This window comes from Callionymus lyra, chromosome 6 (genome assembly GCF_982586985.1).
Source record: "Callionymus lyra chromosome 6, fCalLyr1.hap1.1, whole genome shotgun sequence".
Taxonomy (NCBI): domain Eukaryota; kingdom Metazoa; phylum Chordata; class Actinopteri; order Syngnathiformes; family Callionymidae; genus Callionymus; species Callionymus lyra.
This window is the reverse complement of record NC_141823.1, coordinates 30,242,762-30,259,333: the sequence shown is the minus strand read 5'-3', so window position 1 is coordinate 30,259,333 and position 16,572 is coordinate 30,242,762. Positions and strand designations below refer to the sequence as shown.

Sequence of the window (16,572 nt, the reverse complement as noted above, 5' to 3'; positions counted from 1 at the left end):
TGGCCCTTCTCTTTTTCATTAGACATTGGCACAAAGGCCATTTCTTTATTTTGGTCCACGCGATTTGCCAGACAACAGCAGATTATTGAATTATTAGCGACATTGCACTCTGGGTAAGACTGATCCATTTTTAAAATGTTCAGCATCTTAGCTTGTTTCGATAGCAAAGATTTTTTATTTTTTGGAAGCCCTTTTGTCTCTACCAGTTTCAGCGTCATGTTCTTGTCACTTGGCTGTTTAAGCCGTCACCATGTTTGCAGCTATAGTGATGCAAACATGAAGGCATCCTTCGGTTACACAATGGTCTTGTAGTGTCAACGCTATGACTAAGAGCATCTGTGGAAACTTGTCAACCTTTGTTTTTCCACAGCATCACAGGGTTCTGTCGAATTTAAAGAACTGTACAATGAGTTGAAAATACAGATGTAGTGGAAAGGTATGACAGGATAATTTGGCTGCCGTGAGGTTGTCAGATGTGCTGACAGGGTGGGAAGTGAAGAGGCTGTAGGAGGTGAAGACGGCGCTCCTCGCTGTCAAAGCTTCTATATGGTAGAGGTGTTGATGAGGAGTAATACCTGGCCCTAAAGGAACCCAGGGATTTCTGGAGTCGTGAAGAGAAGATCAGTGTCTATCCTTTCCTCAATCCTGTGTCTTCTTCTCTTTTTCCAGAGTTGCTGGGCTCGACTAAGAGGCTGAACATAAACTTCCAAGACTCTGATGGGTAAGAGGAAGGAGTGTGAGATGTGCACACCTGCGTTTCGTGTTAGAACCTGCAACTGACTCATGAGACACAAGTTCACACCAGGAGACTTTGCCTGGGAAATCCTATGAGACATCCATTGATCTGTTCCAAAAAATGCATCATGCCTTCACAAACAAGCTTTGTTTTTACGAGAAACAAGATATTTAAAGCATGATGTTCTAAAAGCCATAAGAAAATTATAGTCCATGTAAAAAATTAAAACGGTATAAAAGCAAAGATTATGATATATTATGTACCAGAAAAGAATAGTCTTGCTCTTAATCAAAAACACGGATGTGAAGATGAGTTTGTTATTTACACAACTGACCTCTGCTGAACCCAACTCTCCCAGGTGATATTCCAAGAAAACTATTAAAGCAGGCCTAGAAATGTCTTGCTAAAGCATTATACCAGGATGACATTAAATCACATTCATCCACCAGAACAAAGATATGTGGTGGTATTTCTTATGAACCAGGTCAACAATGGAAGAAATGTAATAAAACAAACGCATTGAAATTGTATTGAAAACCGGAAGACTGGAAACACATCACCAGAGAAACTGGAAGTAGAACACAAAACAAGTCTCACTCACTCATCCATTCATACTATATATTTCAAGTCCCTAGCACTTACTAAAGAATAATTTATTGAAATAAAATGGGCTTCGGAATAAAACAGTGGATGGACTAGAAAAGCACCGAAGAGACAGAGGGAGAGCAGACCTTCATTAATAATATTACCGAACCTGTTTTTTAAATATTGACGTTGAATAAGACGTTTTTTTTAGCATTTGATACACAGTATTATAGCTTTGCGGAATCCATTCGCCTAACACACAGAAGACGGAGAAGAGTGTCTTTTGTCTTTAGCTAGCATTCTGTAGATCACCCCCTGTTTCTAGATGGTTATTTGAAACAAAAATATAATCTATTGTCCTTCGTCCAATAATCAACATCACAAATCGAATGTCAAATGTATTCAGTTTTTTAGTTATTTTGTCAAGTGTTTGAAAATATCATTGAGAATCTGGTACGTTATATCTCAGCGATGTTTCAGAACTTCAAATATGAGCTGTTAATAACATGTAATGTAATGTACGTCTCCTGTATGTTCAAGACCGACGTAAGAAATGTACTGTGCATATATTCCAGCATTAAGATAAGTTCATATGACTTATACAGACATTGATTACTCTCATCAAATTTTTTCTTGAATTTAATTGCGCTTTCCATGTTATAATTCATCTGAAGTTGTATCATACTTAAAGTATTATTGCACGTATAGATGTTATCTTCTGTTCTTTTTAGAGTAATTGTTTGGTATATTTACCTGAGCAGTTACAAGGCTTTTACACACCAGTTGCACTGACATCCCTAATCTCTGATAACCCACTCCAGGACACCCTGTATTTTCATTTAAATTTTATACATTTATGAATTCATTTATTTATTTATGTTAACAAAGACAGCTTACATATTTCTTTTATTTTTTACCCTAAATTGTGTTCAAATAAATATCGTGAATTATTCACACATCCTCCTTTTTAGCTGCAGACAAAAGGCTTTGTTATTAATTCAATACAAGGACAATCGCTGTGTGACAACGTCTGTGCTGTTGGAAGAGCTGTTTGAAACCAACTAAAGTTCTGACAGCCAAGAGTGCAGAGATTTGAGTGAAAAGGATAGGCCTTCCATTAAGAGGGACTTTTCTAATTCTTCCACAGTTTCTCGGCATTGCATCACGCCGCTCTGACAGGAACCACAGAGTTGCTGTCCCTGGTGTTGGACGCCCAGGCAACAGTGGATATAAAGGACATCAATGGTAGGATGATGCATTATCACTACAGTATTTAAGACTGGCCAGGTCCCGGGTGCAGCTCATTCTTCCCATCCCCCCTGTTTCATGTCCCAAAATGTGTGTTTTGTAGACTTTTATTGATGGACCCTCTCTGTCATAGGTATGCGGCCACTACATTATGCAGCCTGGCAAGGTAAATCTGCCTCCGTCTTGCTGCTGCTCAGAGGCGGGGCTTCTGTCAATTCTCCCTCCCTCGATGGACAGATACCGTTACACCTCTCTGCTCAGTATGGACACTACGAAGTGGTAAGGACACACACACACACACACGTATGCATCTGTCGCTTAAGGCAAAGTTCCAGGCCATTACCTGTTGCCTTCGTCTTCAGTGAAACATACTCCCTTTGTGTGTCGCCGTGCATTGTCCAGCAGCAACACCCTGAATCCAACAGTGAATAGTCACATGAGTTTGAGAGTAGAGAACACACTCATTCCTTATCCCGTGACATGTCTTTTATCATGAAGGAATGTCTGCGACACTCTTTAACACCTATCATGTAACATCTATTTCCTGACTCTTTTGCTCTGACACACACATGGATACCTATTTTTTAAAAGCCGGACCTCTAGGCGTGACACGAAGACGCCACAAATCTAAGTGATGTTGTTGTTTGATATTTGAATAGAAAAAATGTTTTGGTGCATGTATGTGAGTAAGAAAGATATTAGGCGCCCCTCGACAAATCTCCACTGTGAAAAATGGAGATAGAACTCCATTAAGTTGAGTGGATCCTGTGTCCAGGCAAATGATGAATTTGACCTGTAGCTAGCTTTGTGTCGATGCTGTGTGTCGACTGTTTATGTTGAAGTTTGATTGAACGATCTTGTTAGTTTACCCACAATTACATTCTCAACCAAATGATTTACAATGCACTTAGGATAAGTAGGTAAAATAATGGCCGTTTAATTACGATTAATCCTGGAATTATAAAGCATATTTCATTAAACATTTTCAAGATTCATTAGAACCATAGAATTTTCCCTGTCTTCTGTTGAAATGACATTCATTTTTTCAGTCTGAGATGTTGCTCCAGCATCAGTCAAATCCGTGTATGGTGAACATGGCTAAGAAGACTCCTCTAGACCTCGCCTGTGAGTTTGGCCGGTTAAAGGTACGTGTCTGAGGGTCATCTCTGCAATAAGCTGATAAATGGTTGTTTTAAATTTGCAGCAAGGCTGACTATTGATCTGTTGGGGGACAACAACAGATCATTGCAGTCAATTGTGTGATTATGTAACATGTCGATGGAACAAAGCAGATCAAAACAAACAAATGACACATTTTTTTTTACATTTTTCTTCATGCTTTATGTTGAAACTGGCCTTTTTGTGGACGGTATTTGAGAAGATGCAAACAGATCCATTAGTCTTGTGTAATCTTTAATTTTAGATGGAACTTCATCTCTGGGCTCATTTACACAACTACTAACATCCGGTTGCATATATATATGAAAAAAACGGAATGTAACCCACAAACTCAGGCATCGATAGACTGATGTAATTTATAACTGTCATTTATTTTTTTAACTTCTCTTTTTCGTGTTACATATTCTGTCCAGGTGGCACAGTTGCTTCTCAACAGCAACAAAGTTTCAGCTCTGTTGGAAGGAGACAAAGGTCAGGATAGTATGGACTCTCCTGTGTCCACATGTTTGCACCTGGCTGCCAGGAATGGACACAAAGATGTGATCAAGTGAGTAACGGCAACTGTGGTTCATGCTGTTGTCAGTTTGGTAGACTTGTATATACATAAAACACAGCTAGAGTGTGTTGTACGCATTTGTCGAACGTCTACAATGAAACATGGTGAGAAAAAATTGGTATGAATGAGCAAAGGGTGAGGAAGGAAAAAATGGAGTGTTTCGGAGATGGTGGGAGTGAGTGAGAATAGGTGGCATTAGATTTTATAAAGAAAGATAAAGAGATGAACATGAAGAGATGATGAAATGGAAGGAAAGATAGAGCAGAGAGGGAAGTTGAAGATGTATGGTTTAAGAAAGACAATGGTAAAGATGGAAAGAAATTAAACTTTCTCACTGTGAGGTTTGAGCCACACAGGTGAGTCTGCTGTTCACACATCTTCAGCTGCTGTCTGTGTCTGACCTGCTCTGATGTCGTGGATGTTCACATAATGAGGAAGGGAAGAGATAAGCAGGCAGAGGGATCAGAGGGATGTTTGTTTTCTCCCTCGACCATCACATCCATATTCATGCGTGAGCTCCCACCAGAATGTTATGGGAGCTATGAAAGGAGCACATGTGTCTTTGTTTGAGTTTACATTTCTAATTATAACTTCAGGTTTGGTCCCAGAGTGAGAGTCAGTGTGTTAGTGAAGGTTCTTGTTTTCCCAGTTCCCTTTTATTTTAAATTCTTAAAATAAAAAAATATATTTTGGTCACGATAAGCAACATCAGACTTACATTTTCATATTGGTTTTATAAGGACAAACAAAAGAAAAGAAAAATATAACTATGGTAATAAAAACAAGTTATTAAGTGAAAAATGTGTTGTGTAATAATGGCACTCATATGATTAACAATTTTTACATTTCTAATTAAGGAAGAAGATTCTAAATTAAGGCCAGAAAGAACCAATAAAAGAGCCAGGACGGGTTATTGTGCCGTTTCACTTTTCACTTGTTTTAAGTTGGATAAAAAAAACAAAAAAACGTAGTTTACAATAAGTAAGAAATGTTGTGTAATGAACTGTTGACATTGTAACTTATGAAAAACTGATGCAGTTCACTGGCTGAAGTGAACTTGAAGTGTCCCACAGATGCTGACACAGAAACACATATGTGCGTTTTAAGTTAACAAAATTCAAATAAATGATGACTTGATTCTATGAGCTCCACATCAAAGATAGGATCTGAGTGATTCCAAGTGTCTACACTCCACTCTTGGTAAGTCAAGTAGAGCCAAAAGCGACCACGTGCGTTTGATTCATCAGGTTGCTGCTGCGATCTGGGATCGACATCAACAGAGCCACTAAAGTCGGTACGTCCCTACACGAGGCCGCCCTCTATGGGAAGACGGAGGTAGTGCAGCTGCTGCTTGATGTAAGAGGATTGATTCTGAGTTTAACATCTTCAAAGTATTCAATGTCCGGGATTCATTTTGCGTGTGTTTGCATCCTCCAGGCCGGCATAAGTGTCAACATTCGTAACGCGTACAACCAGACCGCTCTTGAAATCGTCAACCAGTTCACCTCCTCATCTGCCGGCAGAGAAATCAAGGAACTACTAAGAGGTTTGTCTCTTCTTAAGTCCTCAATGTTTATGTTACGACACAGTTGCTAGGTGTGTGACACAGAAACACGTATAGTATCATCTATTTGATGAATCAAAGAAGGTATGTTGTGATCAAAATGTTGGTGAAAAACTCCTTTAGGGAGAATAGCTGCTTTATAGCATTGTTTGTCTTGATCACCTCCACCATTAACGTTTCTGTGTTTTCTGTTTCATTCCAGAGGCTTCAGGGGCCCTTCGAGTCAAAGCCATAAAGGATTACCTGAACGTTCACGACCCCACGGCCCTGAACCTCCGCACTGGAGACCTTGTGATGGTATGAAAGATGTTTTAAAGTGAGACTGAGACAATATTTTCAACCAAGAACCTTCGTTAAAGACCAAGACTACTGTGTTGGTTTTCTGTATTGATAAAACAGATTCCGTTATTTCTACATATACTACTGGATAACCATGTTTGGATCAAACCACAGATGTAGACAAGCATGGTGGAGTGAAGAGAAGGGCTTTAAGTTGTGAGAGGTATCAGTGAAAATTCAAGTGTTACACTAGAAAGTTTCATAGAAAGAAGCAAGATGGAGGGATGAACAAGAACGAGTTGATAGAAACGTGGGACTGTATTTATTAACATGATATAAATACAATTACTACTATTCAGGCAGCAATGATGGCTTGCATGATATTGAAGTAATTCTTAATGATTTGAAAAATAAACAAGATTTACATTTACTAAGAACTATTTTAATACATAATGAAGTGTTGTTTCTACACTTATTTTAATGCAACATTGGCTTAATGAAAGGTCAGTTTATAATTTAATCTATTCAAACAATTCAGTTAATAATTCAATATATGAATTGTCTGTATGATTTTTATTTTTTTGTATATACTGTATATAAATATCCAGTCCAAGTTTAAAACATTTTTTGTTATTATTTAATATTTAAATTTCCAATTCAAGGCCTTTTTCTGACCGTCAACTTCTTTAGTGTCATAAACTACTAAGTGACTGCAGAAGTGCAAGTTTACGTTGATAAAGTTAATAATCATTTCTTTCTGTTCTCTGTGTAACATGCATCTTTCTAGAATAAGTAAACAATAGTTTTAAGCCACAAACGATTTTTATTACAATGCCATCATTTTGTACAGTGTCCTTTTAAACGTTTCAGATACATACAGACTGAGTGTGACTAATGTTTTGAAGGAATGTAGAGACAAACTAGATTAGGAACAAAAGTGAATTCATCAAGTTTCTGCCTGTTTCTTAAGTGCACTTAATTACTCCGACTGAAGAAAACAAGACTCTCGTCATGATAGAAGAATATAGTTCTTGTCTTTGCTCTGACAACATGGTTGATTTCAAAGTAGTCTTTTTCCTTGCATAAGTGTATTTTTATTCATTTATTTTCCTACAAAGTAAGACGTGATATCTTTTATGTCTTTTAAAAGGTAACATGTCAAACAAAAGTGCTGCTAAAATGCTGTGCATGCAGGACATCAACCGTTGTGTTTATACTGCAAGTAAAGAGCCAAGTTATTAGGATAACAATACAAGTAGGATTAGTTTTATGGAGTAGTTTTGTTGAAACTTGAACACTTTTTGGTTGATTACCTTTTGTTGTTTCATTTGTTTTTATGTTGTTTGGAAAGTTTTCTGATCAATCTGGTCGAAACTGCTTTTTTTGTAGCTTCATTTAATTTGTATGGATGTTTGGCTTCAAGTTGGCTGATTTTGTTTCTTGTGGTTTTGGTAATTCTGGTTAATTGGGTTGTCATTTGCTCTGTACTGACTCAGCTTGCTGGTTCACTAGGGATGGTTTGTTGCACGGCTAACTTCACCAGTTGGTTTTCTCGTCCACATCCACTGAGATTGCCCAGAATGTTTTTGTAAGACTTGGAATCAAAGTTGTTTTATTAACAAGAGATCGCTTACGGTTCACAGGTTCTTGAGCAACATGCAGACGGCCGCTGGAAAGGTTGCCTGCACGACTCCCAGAGAGGGACGGACCATGTTGGCTTCTTCCCGTCTTCAGTGGTGGAGGTTGTCAGTCGAAAAATAGGTAGGACACAGTTCTGGCAGCCCAAGTTCTCCAGACAAAGGTGGTCGATGGAGAATTTGGAAGATTTAGAATTTCTCCAATAAGTGTGTAACTCATGTCTGAGTACACTTCTGTACATCACGTCCACTCAGGGGTCCTATCTGTGAAAGCCACACTTTTCTACGATGCTTTGAGAAGTTAGTGCTGCCTCATTCTGTCTAAAGCTCTTGAAAAGGATTACAAACTTCAAAAATGTCAGCTCGGTTTTTAAACCCTCACTGATAAAGGCGCACACACATATACACACTCTCATACATAGACACATACACATGATGTATGCAAGGGAGTGCATTAATTCAAGAGTGAGCAGATCAACAAGCAGCTTCTGGAAGTTAAAACTTTTCACAAAAAATCACATCAATACTATGAATATATCCATGCCTAAGGAGTTGATAAATGTCTTGGAAAGATATATATTTATTTTTTTAAATATATATATATTAGAAATATGTATATTTAGTAAAAATGAAATATCCTTCTGTTTGCTCCTCTAACTCCTCTTCTTGTTGTCCGAGCGCTACACCTGCTCCCCTAACCAGCCAACACCTGCAGATCCACCCCTCAGTGTTTAGTTTCTCAGGCTTGTGTGTGTTCAATAGGTGTTCCACCCAGCAGTCACTTCTCAGGCCCAGCTATTCCTGCTCCCCCATTTCAGGACATTTGGGTGCTTAGGAGTTCCCCCTCTGGTAAGAGTGTATGGTCCCTTCCCTGCCCCTCACCATGGTATCTTGAGCCGCCCTAGTTGATCCAGGGAAGAAAAAACATGCCTCCAAGGGCAAACATGGAGAAAAGCACAGCTGCCTTGAAAAGCAAGAATGATTTTTCTCAAATAACTAGCAGAGGAACTAAGAGACTTTCCCCTCCGAAGATTAGATGTCATTCAAGGCTTTGCCTGAACACTTGAAGTGGCCGAAATTCAAACAAAAACAAATTAAGTGATGTTTAATTTGCGTGGTCTCATTTGATGCTCCTTTAACTACCAGGTTGAACCAAATGATTTGACAGCCTACAATAGCTATGTTTTAGAAATTACATCGGAGCAAACATTAAATTATATACTGTGACTTATGTACGTCAAGTCAAAAGAAGGAAGGCACAAATAAATAATTGAATATGGTGGGAAAACTCCAAATATTAAATCAATGAAATGTTTGGCTCTTAAATTTCTTGTATATCTTTCTATTTATTAAAATTTGTTTTGATTAACAATTAAAAATAAGATTTTTTTTTTTAAATATTTCCTATATTTGAAGTGTTGTTATGCCAATAAATATTGTTGTGTTATATTACATTTAATATACATTTCATTTAAAAACAAAAGATATGAAAGAACTGCGAAAAATCTGAAAAATAATACCCATAGAAGGACAAATACAAGGAAGAGAAGAGGAGAAAAAAGGTCTTTAACAAGATCATAGGCTAGCCATCTGAAACATTTCTAAATGGTCAAAGATGGAGTCAGAGGGCCGCACTTTTACCAGGTTGGCCATAGATCCTTAGTTGAACTATAAAGCCATTAAGGATACATCTTGATCAAAAATGTTTTAAAAGAAAAAATTGTTTGGGAAGATGACAATAAAACACATACAGTCTTATGATAAAAAGGCATGTATTATTGATAAGATTTAGAGACAAATCAAGGATTAAACAAGTGTTCAATGTCAGACACACTTAATGACATCAAAAATATAATGAATCATTGCCAAATGTTGTCAATAAAAGTAAAAAAAAAACATTTGAATTTAAATGAAATACAAAGGTACCCTAACCTCCCTGTTGTGTGCAGTGGTCAGTACCTAGTTAAAGTGTCAAGGATTCATGACAGTGATGTTTGAAAGGTTAGTTTAGTTTACACACAGTGCTCAGGATGGGTTTGTGTGACGCTGCACTGCTTTAACTGGTGGAAAATACCTGATCCTGCAGTAGTGACGACACAAGTCTTCAGCAAATACACCAAAGGATTTGCTCTCAGACCTCCTTCTATGACTTCCTGCTGCTATAAGTTGTCTTCTCTGTGATCTTGGCTCAGGTGACAGGAGCAGCATCGACAGTGCCGACAGTGCAGGTAGCAGCCGCAGTGCTGGCAGCGGTCAGAGCTCAGAAAGTGACCGCAAACAGAATGGGATGTCAAATCAGCAGCATGACAACAACATGGTGAGAGAAGCTGGCATGTAAAAGTGAACTAGAAAGTTTGAACAACACGGTTAACACAAAACTGGTTTGTAAAATAATAGGGTTAAAGAGCAACTAATGTGTGGATTTAAGTGTGTCTTAAATATATGTTGGACTCTATTGTACGTATGTATGTGTCTGTTTGTACAAAACTATTTTCATTGACATATTTACATTAGAAAATGTACTTAAGCCCCGCCCACTGAAAATGCTTTTTTTCTCTGGAGATGAAATCTTACCATAACCACACCCACTCTGCTGTGATTTGTCAAGTATTGATGTTTGTGGCCTGGTGTCATCAATCCCGGTAGTCTCCATCTCCAATGGAGTCGTTGTATAAACAAAGCAGGCTTGATTACAGCTGGCTGTAGTGAAGTGAGGACCATTATTGCGTCATAATTGACTCCGCTTTTGTAACCTCTCATTGGCCAAGATTTCAGACATGGAGAACTTTATAAAGAAATAAGTTCAGAACATCATCTTGATGAGGGACTTACTGCATCTTGGAGAGAAGGACTTCAACATTTGAAACATGGTAGTGAATCAGCAGAGTTGGGTTTTCACATTAGTTGCCTTTTAACAACACTTAAATTATCTCTCTTAAATTGTGTTGACAACGCATTCCAAATTTATCGGACCCCAAATCTATGTTGTTAGTCAATATCAAGTCTTTGTTGTGCGTCTTAACAGAAGATGTAATTATTTATACTATCTCTCTTTTTTACTCTGCACATCACTAGCTGATGTCCTCTACAGGTGAGCAGGACTCATCGTTACAGAAAACAGACCGAAGAAACAACAACAAAAGCTCAGGTCAGAGATTCTGTTTTTCCAACCAATGGTATTAATACTTTCTATGACAATGCTGAGTTGAAGATTTTTGATTTTCCTGCTTAAAAGGTTTCTATGCAGGACAAAATGACCAAATTTCTCTATGATGTATTTTTTTTAGGTGCCAATCATAATAAGGTCCTGCCACAAGGGGGCTTCAAGAGGCCTGCACAAATCCTGGAGGGAAAGGTGGGATTTGAAGCACCAAAACTGGAGACATACTGGGGGTCTACTCATCTTTCCACTTGATACAAATACATAAAGAACATGTATTCACAAAAATGTAAACTTTTAAAAAACATTGTTGGGGTTAAACAAATGTAAAGGTTTCAGTGTTAACGTCGCATCAGTACAACTACAATTTTGTTAAAAAAAAAAAAGAAGAAGAAAATGCCTATTTGTGCCTAACCCTTGTGTTATGTGAGGGTCAAGGTGACCTAAAGGCCTCGAAAACAAATGTGTCTGAGATATCCCTTGTGTCCTCTCTAGGTCAAGGTGAACGATCTCCCAGACTTCCATAAATACATATACAATGGTGATCGTTCACTTCGTCCTAGAGATAACAAAAGGGCTAATCTTTCCTTCTAATAAATAAGAATGACACAAGTTTTCTCTCTTTCTTTAAGGACTCTGAGGCCATCTACCAGTGGCTGCGTGAGTGCCAATTGGAGCAGTACACGTCCAACTTCATCAACGCAGGATACGATGTTCCCACCATCAGCAGAATGACCCCAGAGGTGTGTGTTTGTGTGTGTTCACTTGAGCGCCCACCGTAACATCTTCACTGTTTTTTATCTGCTTTTGTGAATCTTATGTTCAGGACCTCACAGCCATCGGTGTGACCAAACCAGGGCACCGCAAGAAGATCTCGGCAGAGATCAGAAAGCTGAGCATTCCTGAGTGGGTCCCAGACTACATCCCGGTAGGAATACATAAACAAACAACAAAAAGCAGACAGTATCAGATATGTATTCAGGCCTTCTTTAAACTACAATGAAGGCAAATGTGACATATGAATCCATCTCTTAACTGGTACTTTCTCCAAGATCAATCTTACTTTAAACTAGTATTTTCCTTGCAAATCTAGTGAAATGTGTTCAGGAACTATACAGTTAAAAGTGAAGCACTGACATCTGGTATCACTTGTTCTCTCCAGGAGGAACTGGGCGAGTGGCTGAGTGTGATCGGACTTCCACAGTATGAGCGGCGACTGTGTGAGAACGGCTACGACTCCATCTCCATCGTCAAAGACATAACATGGGAGGATCTGCAGGAGATAGGCATCACCAAACTGGGTAAAGAGTCAAATATTAAATATATCCATCAGTTTCATCTGCATAAATGTGGGACATATTGCACTTTCCTGCCCATTAATCAAGCCCATTACAAACCTCCATTGAATAAACATATCAACAGTGCATCGACAAAATAATCCACAAATTCTTCTATACATTATTGAAAAATGTCTATAATTGCAAAAATGAATGCATTGGAATATGGATGGATCTTAGAACTATTATGCTGGTTTGCAATCTAATGTTTAATTAAGGAAGGTTCTGAAAACGGTTAGATTTAACTGCCCAAATCTCACTTGATGTCTTGATTCATTCTGTTTGTTATTTTCAGGTCATCAGAAGAAGTTAATGATTGCAGTTAAGAAACTCTTTGACATCCAACGTAACCGTAACCAGGTGGACCGAGGAGCAACTCTGCAAGACAAGGTTCCTGATGTGGTTGCGATTGAACACGCGCCAATATTCAACGCCCATGGTCACGTACAGTGCGACAGGGCTGCAGACACCAGTAGCCCTTCCCCTCATCCTCCGAGAGCTTTGCTCTCCTTCCAAGATAGTGAGCTTAGCGCCGAGCTACAGAGCGCCATGATGGGCACAGCAGGGGGCGGAGCCACAGAGCTGTACTCTTTTTCTGTCAGTCAAGAGAGTATTAGCTTGAGATCGAACAGCTCTGGGAATTCAGCAAATTCTGGACCACCAAACCAGGATTACTCGATATTACCTGCAGCAAGGACTCAAAAAGTGTCAGAACATTTTGAACGTAACACACTGAAGAAGGTTAAGCAGGGAGGATGCAGTCCTGGAGGCAAAACTGGACCAAGAACCATAGATATGTGGGAGAACTATGGTCAAACATCAAATAATGCTGCTTTCATGCCACAAACTCCTCCACTAACACCTAGTAAAATGCCTCACTATGCCTGCTCAGATGTCACACCAGTAGCGAAACACTATCAGTCTCCTGCTGGTCCCAATCAACTCTGTTATGATTCCCCTCCCTCGTCTTCCCCCTTAACAAAGTCTATTCACGCTCAGAAAGATCAAACCGGGAGCTTCAACTCTACTCTACGCAGGAGCGGCAAGACACTTCCGGGGGCAGTACCCTGTGCTGGTGCACTGCCTTTGCCGGGACTCAGTCCAAAGCCAGCATATAGCAGTGAGACCAAAAACAATCACTACAAAAAGACTGACCAAAATTTAAATCGTTGTGCGTTGTCTGACGGTGAGGTCGATGACGACGAAGACTGCGCGGCTCCTCATAACTCCGCTTCTTCAGTTACATTGCCTTCGTATGCCACACTGTCTCGTCGGCCAGGGCGTGTGCAGACAAGCTCCACGGGGGCTCAGGGCAACTTCAATAGAAGCCACTCTTTCATAGTGCGCTCCCGACGTAAAGGTCCTCCTCCACCTCCACCCATGAGGATGAGCTCAGTGAACAATAGCCCGACACGCATGTTAGAAAAAGATCAGACGGAAATAAGTGACTTGAGTGTGGCCAGTGTGAAAAGCATCGCAGCAATGCTCGAGGGAAGTTGCATTAGTCCTTCCAGGAGGATCGACATTCCTCCTCCTCAGAGCCCGGTTTCGCCCGGTTTCTTCCCAATGTCCTCTCCGGGTCTACCAAGATCACCCAACATGCCATTCCACCACTCAAAACCAGTGCCTGCGCTAGGACTTGGAGGTCTAAGGAGACCTGCGTGTGAAAGGACAGACCGGGACAATGAAAGACAGAGAGGTCGAGGGGCGTTCCATCAGGAAGTGGAAAGCCCAAAGAAAGCTGAAAAGATGTTTGAAAATGCTTCTATTTCTAAAAACAATGCCAACCATCTTCCCTTTGCCGAGGAGGGGAATCTGACCATCAAACAGAGGCCCAGAGTGGCAGTAGCTCCTCTGACAGAGGCTGAAGTCAGTGGCTTTCCTGACAGTCCACTTCAAAGTCCGAGCTACCTGGATGTTCTAGATTTTAACCTGAAGGAATCGGACACTGTCAAAAGACGCAACAAATCCAAAGACCAACAACCTTCTACACCAGAGGGTGTCACCACACCTGACAGTGAGGACAACTACCCCATCGGTCCTTTTAGTCATCAAAATGAAGGGAATTCTCACAGAAATGTTTTCGGTAGAATGGGTTCCGTTGGAAAAGGCGTGAGGACTTCGGTGTCCAGCAAACCTCCGCTGAAAAAGACGATAAATGAGAGACCATCCAACCTGCAAAACATCGGCTCTTCCCTGAGTCAAGGTAACGCAAATATGTCGACACCTGAGCAGGTGCACAACGTTCCTACAAGTTATCAGACTCAGAACGGTTTGTATGGACCAGGTGTCGCGAGGACACCACACGATGAGGATTGTCAAGGAATTGTGTTTCAAAGGAACGGTTCCTTTGGAAAAGGCTTGAAGTCCATGACCCCTCCGAGTCCTAAACCAAAACCCAAACCTCTGAGCAGTCCGGCCACACCTCAGAAGGCCATTGCTCCGGCACAAAAGACATCTATGGAGATCTCTTCACCCAAAAATCTCGATCGTATGAACTACATGCCTATGCATGCTCTGGTCGATAATGTTGACCCTCAAAAAAACGTCTTCCAGAGAAATGGGTCATTTGGAAAAGGACCAAAACCTTTGGTGTTAAGGAAACCATCAAGTCCTCTGAAAACATCCCCGAACTACAACGGCAGAACTTCCCAGATCCCCATCCTGCCCATTTATTCCGAGGCAAACCAGGCGTCTGAACAGTCGTCCATTGTGTGGAATGACGAGACGCTGCAGAATAAAGCGCGATCGCCGCAGGATGAAGAATACTTTGCGAATGGATTTCAGAGAAACGGCTCCTTTGGAAAAGGGTCAAAACCTTTAACTCCTGTTAAACCGTCCACATCCAGTCCCAGCAAACCAAGCGTCCCTCAGAAGAGTGTCCTCCCCAGACAAGTCGCCACACATGACATGGTCCACATTCCCCTCCGAAATGGCAACAACAATGACTACGAACATGTTCAGGAAAGTTTGCTCAACAATCCGGAATTTCACGGAAGTGTTTTTCAGAGAAACGGTTCAGTCGGAAAAGGAACAAAGCTGATCGCACCCAGTAAACCTTTGAGTCCGGTAAGAAAATCGACCGATAGTAGACCAACAACCCCTCAAAGGATGGTCTCAACGGTGACGACTACGCCTCCAACAGCCATCCCTAAGCTGAGCAACGTGCAGGTTCACACCATCGGCCAAAAACCAGGCACTCGTATTCAGACCTGCATCCCCAGTCCTAAACTGAAGAGACATCCTCCGACTTTGGCTTACGATCAGCACCAACAGCAGAGCACTGCAATAAAACATCATCCCTCCAGCCCGGCCTCGCCGACTCTTGCAGGTATTCTCTCGCTTTCCTCGGAAGTCTTGAAGGTTAAGAGTGAATTCAACAAGTGAATCTCTATTAAAGATGTATTCTGTGGATCCAAGGTTACTGTGCTGTGTCTCAAATCGCATACTATCGTACTAAAAGTTAGTATTTTTAGTGCGTTAGTGCGTCTCAATTCTTAGTATGCGAAATTTAGTGCGCCATGCACACTAAATTGGCGTACTAACACGCCCACACAACTGAGCATGGTTCGATGGACACTAATCACACTAAACAGCCGCCCTCTTAATGACGTTTTAAACAGAAGTTACGTCATATATAAATGCATATATAATGTATTCATATACTTCCAGGTGTATTTTCAGCAGCAGTACGAGGACAACACGTCTTCGCTGCTATTACCAGCTTAAATATCTCGCGAATATTTAGATTCTCATATTTTTTCTTTATTTCTTTTTCCAAAGTTGCAAAACGTGCTGCCAGCAGGTGTCGGCGATAGCGTTCAAACAGCTGATTGAAACATCATTAAATAGAAGTAGAAGAAGAAGCTGTCATGTGATTTCCGGTTAGCGTGTAGCAGCAGTGTTTGATTTGAGACATACTATCTGTGGAGAATTTGCGTACTAGTTGGTACGTACACTAAACTGATGCATACTAACTTCTAGTATACTAAGAGTAGTATGCGATTTGAGACACAGCACTGGTCTGGTGCTAATACTTAGCAATTTGTTCTTCAGGCTATCACCTCAATCGGGTCCAGGGGGCTCCGTACTCTGCCCCGTGCTCTCCCTCTCACAGCGTCACACCCCATTCAGGGGGGGAAGGCTCGGCAAAGATGTTTCACTCGGGCGTGGCTGGTCTGGAGAGGCTCGCGCAGAAGAGGCTGGAGGAGACCAGCACTTCCCTGGAGGCTGTGCTGAAGGTTGCTGAGAGCAAGCTGGCGCAAGGAAGTCTTACAAGGTGAGAACCTCT

The 16,572-nt window shown here is 40.6% G+C and overlaps 1 protein-coding gene across 1 annotated transcript in view; it reads left to right on the top strand.

Annotated features, from left to right (window-relative positions):
• Positions 1-572: 572 nt before the first annotated feature.
• The window catches only part of caskin2a (CASK interacting protein 2a), a gene marked incomplete at its 5' end in the record, with an annotated part of 17,758 nt that continues 1,758 nt past the window's right edge, over positions 573-16,572 (top strand). The window contains 17 exons of the mRNA XM_087793986.1: positions 573-721; positions 2,469-2,566; positions 2,703-2,848; positions 3,619-3,714; positions 4,162-4,295; positions 5,552-5,660; positions 5,742-5,850; positions 6,071-6,165; positions 7,791-7,908; positions 9,977-10,101; positions 10,860-10,932; positions 11,072-11,139; positions 11,577-11,687; positions 11,771-11,872; positions 12,107-12,245; positions 12,577-15,612; positions 16,338-16,560. Coding sequence (XP_087650112.1) covers positions 573-721; positions 2,469-2,566; positions 2,703-2,848; positions 3,619-3,714; positions 4,162-4,295; positions 5,552-5,660; positions 5,742-5,850; positions 6,071-6,165; positions 7,791-7,908; positions 9,977-10,101; positions 10,860-10,932; positions 11,072-11,139; positions 11,577-11,687; positions 11,771-11,872; positions 12,107-12,245; positions 12,577-15,612; positions 16,338-16,560 — 4,931 coding nt within the window. The remainder of the gene's footprint in view (positions 722-2,468; positions 2,567-2,702; positions 2,849-3,618; positions 3,715-4,161; positions 4,296-5,551; positions 5,661-5,741; positions 5,851-6,070; positions 6,166-7,790; positions 7,909-9,976; positions 10,102-10,859; positions 10,933-11,071; positions 11,140-11,576; positions 11,688-11,770; positions 11,873-12,106; positions 12,246-12,576; positions 15,613-16,337; positions 16,561-16,572) is intronic.